We start from the raw sequence: 6,000 nt of genomic DNA, 5'->3' as shown, positions 1-6,000 counted from the left end.
GTGTGGAACTTCAAAAGGTTATAGACAAGTTGGTGGAATGGGTGGGCAAGTAGCAGATGATGTTTAATACAGAGAAGTGTGAAGTGATTCATTTTGATAGGAAGAACAAAGAAAGACAATATAAAATAAAGAGTACAATTCTAGAGGGAGTGCTGGAGCAGAGGCATCTTGGTGTATAAGTGCATAAGTCATTGAAGGTGGCAGGAGAGGTTGAGAGAGCAGTTAATAAAGCATACAATGTCTTAGGCTTTGTTAATAGTAAGAAGTTTAACAACACCAGGTTAAAGTCCAACAGGTTTATTTGGTAGCAAAAGCCACACAAGCTTTCGAGGCTCTGAGCCCCTTCTTCAGGTGAGTGGGAATTAATAGGTACATAGAGAAAGGTTATGTTAAACTTGTATAAAACACTGGATTGACCACACTTGGAGTATAGCATCCAGTTCTAGGTGCCACACCATTGAGAAGATCTGAAGATATTAAAGAGAGTGCAGAAAAGAGTCATGAGAATGGTGCTGGGGATGAGGAGCAGTTATGTGAATTGACTGGAGAAGCTGAGATTGTTATCCTTGGAGATGAGAAGGTTGAGAGGAGATTTGATAGAACTTTTCAAAATCATGACCAATCTGGACAGAGGAAATAAGGAAATCTGTTCTCACTGGTGGAAGGATCGAGAAGAAGAGGGGAGAGATTTAAGGTAATTAGCAAAGAAGCAATGAAGACATGAGGAGAAACTTTACATGCAGCAGTGGTTAAGATCTGGAATGCACTGCCTGAGAATGTAGTGGAGGCACATTCTATTGAGACGTTTGAGAAGGAACAGGATTATTATATGGAAAGGAAGAATATGCAGGGTTATGGAGAGAAGATGGGGAAATGGCAGTAAGTGCATTGTTCATTCGGAAAGCTGATACAGACATGCTGGGTCGCATGTCTTTCAATGCTGTGACACTCCTTCTAAAGTTTTCTCAAGCAGCCATGTTTTTTTACTGATATTGATTATGAAATATGAAAGAACTTCCTGCTCTTCTTCAATCTTTTACATTTACCTGAATGAGCAAAATAGTACACATCTCATGTGCAGGAAGCATGGTGCTCCTACTTAATGCTTTTATACGGGACTTCTTCCTTCACAATTTTAACTGAGGCTTTAATTTGTTTATTTTAAACAAGAGAAAGCCCTTGTTAAAATAGAGGACATTCAAGTATGTTAGTATGCCATGGCATCACTTTAAGGCCTGTGGGCTTTAATCCAACCTTCAAATATAATTTGAATTGGCCTAGTCTTGATGGATATGTTACACTGGCTTTGACCAGATCATTGGGGAGAACAAAAGCAAAATACTGCAGATGCTGGAAATCTGAAATAAAAACAGGAAATGCTGGAAAAATTCAGCTGGTCTGGCAGCATCTGCGAAGAGAGAAACATAGTTAATTTTTCAAGTCCATTTGACTCCACAGCTCTGAATAATTCCAGCATTTTCTGTTTTTATTTCATTGAGTAGTATGCTTTACAGCAGCACAATGCTTTATCTCAATGGCGGAGGAAAATTAAGAAGCTTAATTCTTTCTCTGCAACCTAGACCCTGACTAAAACAAGGCAGTTTCTAAATAGCAAGTGAGTGTAAAGAAATACAATAAAGTTGATTTTTCGCAAAATACATCAAACTTAATATGTTTATAGCATTACATCATTTACATACATTTACCAACTCTTTAAAAACTAGTGACCTAACTTGGTCATGGAATAAATCAAAATTCTTAATGTTCATTACAATGCACATTTGATTTATAAGGTGTGTGATCAGCTATGGTAAACCTGCATTGTACCACTTGATATACTATCATTGCACTACTATATTGCATTTGTCTCCTTGGCAGATTATCTTAAGGAGTTAATTTCGTTTTAAAACTAAAATTCTTCTAACACAGGTTTTCAAAGAAACAAGTAGAAAGCTAAAATTCTCAAAATGGAGTAGACGTTGCTTTCATTCATAATTGCTTTTCTGTGGAAAAATAACTTGGTCTTTGGGGCAATCTTTTGGTGGCGGTGTCTTAATACTTGGCATATAAGCCAAGGCTCTTGGCAGTGTCGGACTTCCTTGGAGTTTTCATCTGAGGGAATGGGTAATAATCTCCTTTTGTAGCAGTTGGTGCTATTTTAGTGAGAAGCCCATTTTTGCTTGCCCATATGTTTGATCTCTCATTTGGAAATGAAAATCTTTTATTGATCTTAGGTATGCAGTGATTATGGTTGGTAAAAGAGTGGATTGCCTTCAATTCAATCGATTTGCAGGCCACATGGGTTGTTGCTTCTCCATTGGCTCCTTTATAGCTACATGACTCAATTATACCTTTGTTGAGTTGATTTTGTTCATTTAGTTCCTTGTTTTCCTGAAAGAGACTTGTTTGACCCACTTTCTGCATCTGAACCACGCGATGAATATCTAGATGTGTACGCCAAGGAGTTTCACCTTCCTGGGTATAATCTTTGTTTGGAAAGTCAAGCGTGACATTGTTAACAGGAAGGCGTTCTTCAAATGCCTTTGGTTTTCTTACAGTGCAGTTGACTGACACTGTTTTGACTTGGAGCTTGAAGAATTCTCCATTTGCATGTTTACTTTTACCTGCAATTAAAACAAAATTTGAAACCTATTTTTGTTCATGCTTTTAACATTATTGAAAACCAATTGTTCATGAATAACCATGAATCCTTACTTACAGTGGCATCATCATTACTGACTACACATCCAGTCTCAAGTTAACCGAAGACAATTACTGAAGAAAGTGTTTTGTATTCATGCAAGAGTGCAGAAACTAAGGAATTTGATGATGCAGTTGGTTAGACCCTGGACATGGGTGAAAGTACACTCCTCCTCTATGATATTAGTTCAGGCATTTTCAATAAATTTATGAAGTTAAAATTTATTCACATGGAATAAATTGCCATGAATATGCAAGGATGTGGAATAAGTACATTAGCTGGGGGGGCAATAGGAGGTGAAATAATGACCAGAGTTGTGCTTCTTCTGCTAGATTGGTTTGAGACAATGCCCATTCCTTCATATACATTTGACCTGTGAAGATAATATAATTTCAATTAATTGAGCATGACAGGAGTCCAAGCAAAAACAGGTAAGGAAGCTGCCATCAGGGACAACGACAAAGCAGTGTAGCAGCTCAGTAAATTAAGTATTAACACATTAATGAGGGAGAGGAGTGTGATTTTTATGGTTTGAATGGAGTTGGCAGCTGAAAAATTGTCGACAACATTGTGCAAGCCAACGTCCTGCCTCATTTTACATGAGACATTTATGTGAGGGCGTGGGGAGTGTGGGCCTGTTTACACATCTATGCTCCTGTGTATATATACGTGTCTACACTCTTGTGAACACATCCGCTCTGCCCAATTTTTCTGCAGGTTTTCAACTTTGGTGGAGGTGGCATTTGTTTAGGAGTTGTCTGACTTAGGCTAACTGAATGCATGCATGGACCAAGTAAGAGAGGCCAGAATGGTTTCTACAGGAAGTCTAAATGCTGATTATAGTTGAAAGGACTTATGTCTTTGAAGTAAAAGCTGTAGCAGCCCATCACAAGTCAGGGAAGAAGTCAACATTAAGAACTTTTATTTTTATAGTTTTTATTTATTAGTCACAAGTAAGGCTTACATTCACACTGCAATGAAGTTACTGTGAAATTCCCCAAGTCGCCACAGTCTGGTGCCTGTTCGGGTCAATGCACCTAACCAGCAGGTCTTTCAGAATGTGGGAGGAAACCGGAGCACCCGGAGGAAACCCACACAAACACGGGGAGAACATGCAAACATCACACAGACAGTGACCTAAGCCGGGAATCAAATCTGGGTCCCTGGCACTGTGAAGCAGCAGTGCTAACCACTGTGCTACCATGCCGCCCCACTTGGCCATTTCAGGGGGTCATCACCCTCTTGGTATTGCTTGGGCTGTGGAGTTTGGGCCAGGCTGTTTGGACTCCACCTGAGCAGCAGGGAGGATACAGCTGGAAATGTGTGCTGTGCCCTCAGAAAAGCCATTGAAGGGAAGGAGCAGCAGCTTGCACAGGAATGGCAGACCATCGGGCATCAGGAGGCCAGCGGAGAGCGACAAGTTGCACAAAGGAGACATCGGCCTGAACACTATTCAGTTTGAAATGAAAAAGTGACTCTCTGTCCCCAAACTTGGCCTCTCAGGAAATTAAGATGTATGGGGAGCAGAAAGTGGAGATAAGGCTGATGTTCAACCATAATTGTATTGAATGGTACACCAAGCTTGAGGGGGCCATAGGATCTATCCTTGCTCCTAACTTCTTATGTTATATGTTAAGTTTCTATTCAATATACCCAATAACAATCCATGACCTCATGCAATGCCCCATTATTCACACCAGCTCTCTCAATTAGATTAATGGAGTGATTAGTAATAGTGTGGGTACATTACTATTGGACTTTCAATTCAATCTGTGATGTCATGATCCCACGCATGTGATAAGTCACAAAATGATACAAATGGCTGTCCACTGGATGTCCATTGACTCAGCATCTGCTGGGAAACCTGATAAACTGAGAATACATTGGGCCACACAATGGCGATTCTTAAGTTTGCACCAGGTTATTCAGTGACCTCACTGAGCAAGCACTGGGCTACACGATGACATTACTTAATCTGCACTGGGTCACATGATGATTATGCCAGTAATATGATTCTTATTTCCACACGAGGTGAAATAACTGCTTATTATGTTCATCATTTAATGGTGTAAATCATTAGGAATGCTTCTTTTTAATGTCACCCATGTAAGGTTACAGCACAGAAATAGACCATTCAGACTAACTGGTCCAGTGTTTATGCACTGCACAAGCTTCCTCCCATCCTACTTCATCTAACCACATCACCATATCCTTCTATCTCTTTTCACCCTCATGTTTTCATCTCTTAATTGCATCAATGCTATTCATAGAATCATAGAAACCCTACAGTGCAGAAAGAGGCCATTCGGCCCATCGAGTCTGCACCGACCACGATCCCACCCAGGTCCTATCCCCATATCCCTACATATTTACCCACTAATCCCTCTAACCTATGCATCCCGGGACACTCAGGGACAATTTAGCATGGCCAATTAACCTAACCTGCACATCTTTGGACTGTGGGAGGAAACTGGAGCACCCGGAGGAAACCCACACAGACATAGGAAGAATGTGCAAACTCCACACAGACAGTGATCCAAGCCGGGAATCGAACCCAGGTCCCTGGAGCTGTGAAGCAGCAGTGCTAACCACTGTGCTACCATGCCACCCTAAATTTTTTTTATTGTTTTTATTTATTCATCATGGGCCAGCATTTATTGCCCATCCCTGAGGGCATTTAATAGTCAACCACATTGGATCTAGAGTCACATATAGGCCAGACCAGGTAAGGATGGCAGATCTCCTTCCCTAAAGAACATTAGTGAACCAGATGGGTTTCTACAACAATCGACAATGGTTTCATGGTCATCATTAGACTTTTGCTTCCAGATTTTTATTGAATTTAAATTTCACCATCTGCCGTATTCACCTCAGGAATGCTATGTGGTAGCAAGATCTACATTCTAACCGCTGTCTTAAGTTTCTCCTGAATTCCGTGTTGAATTTACGACTGACTATCTTTTATTTATGACCCCTAGTTTTGGAAACAACTTGTCATAGAATCATAGAATCCCTACAGTGCCATTCAGCCCATCGAATCTGCACCAACCACAATCCCACCCAGCCCTTATCATGCTAGGCCCCTGACTCAAGGGGCAATTTACCATGGCCAATCAATCTAACCTGTGCATCTTTGGACTGTGGGAGGAAACCAGAGCACCTGGAGGAAACCCACACAGACACAAGGAGAAGGTGCAAACTGCACACAGACAGTGGCCAAAGCCGGGAATCGAACCCGAGCCCCTGGCGCTGTGAGGCAGCAGTGCTAACCACTTGCCGCCTACAGCATTCCCATCAAA

General features: G+C 41.0%; 1 protein-coding gene across 1 annotated transcript in view; it reads right to left on the bottom strand.

The window, feature by feature from the left end:
* Window positions 1-1,464: 1,464 nt before the first annotated feature.
* LOC144506078 (uncharacterized protein C9orf152-like) overlaps window positions 1,465-6,000 on the bottom strand; it is a 42,667-nt gene continuing 38,131 nt past the window's right edge. Inside the window, exon 4 of the mRNA XM_078231898.1 lies at window positions 1,465-2,624. Within this exon, the coding sequence (XP_078088024.1) occupies window positions 2,053-2,624 (572 nt within the window). The 3' untranslated portion in view covers window positions 1,465-2,052. The remainder of the gene's footprint in view (window positions 2,625-6,000) is intronic.

This window comes from Mustelus asterias, chromosome 2, assembly GCF_964213995.1.
Source record: "Mustelus asterias chromosome 2, sMusAst1.hap1.1, whole genome shotgun sequence".
In the NCBI taxonomy this organism is placed as follows: Eukaryota; Metazoa; Chordata; class Chondrichthyes; order Carcharhiniformes; family Triakidae; genus Mustelus; species Mustelus asterias.
The sequence above is the reverse complement of the archived record's forward strand: the minus strand, read 5'-3'. Positions and strand labels throughout refer to the sequence as shown.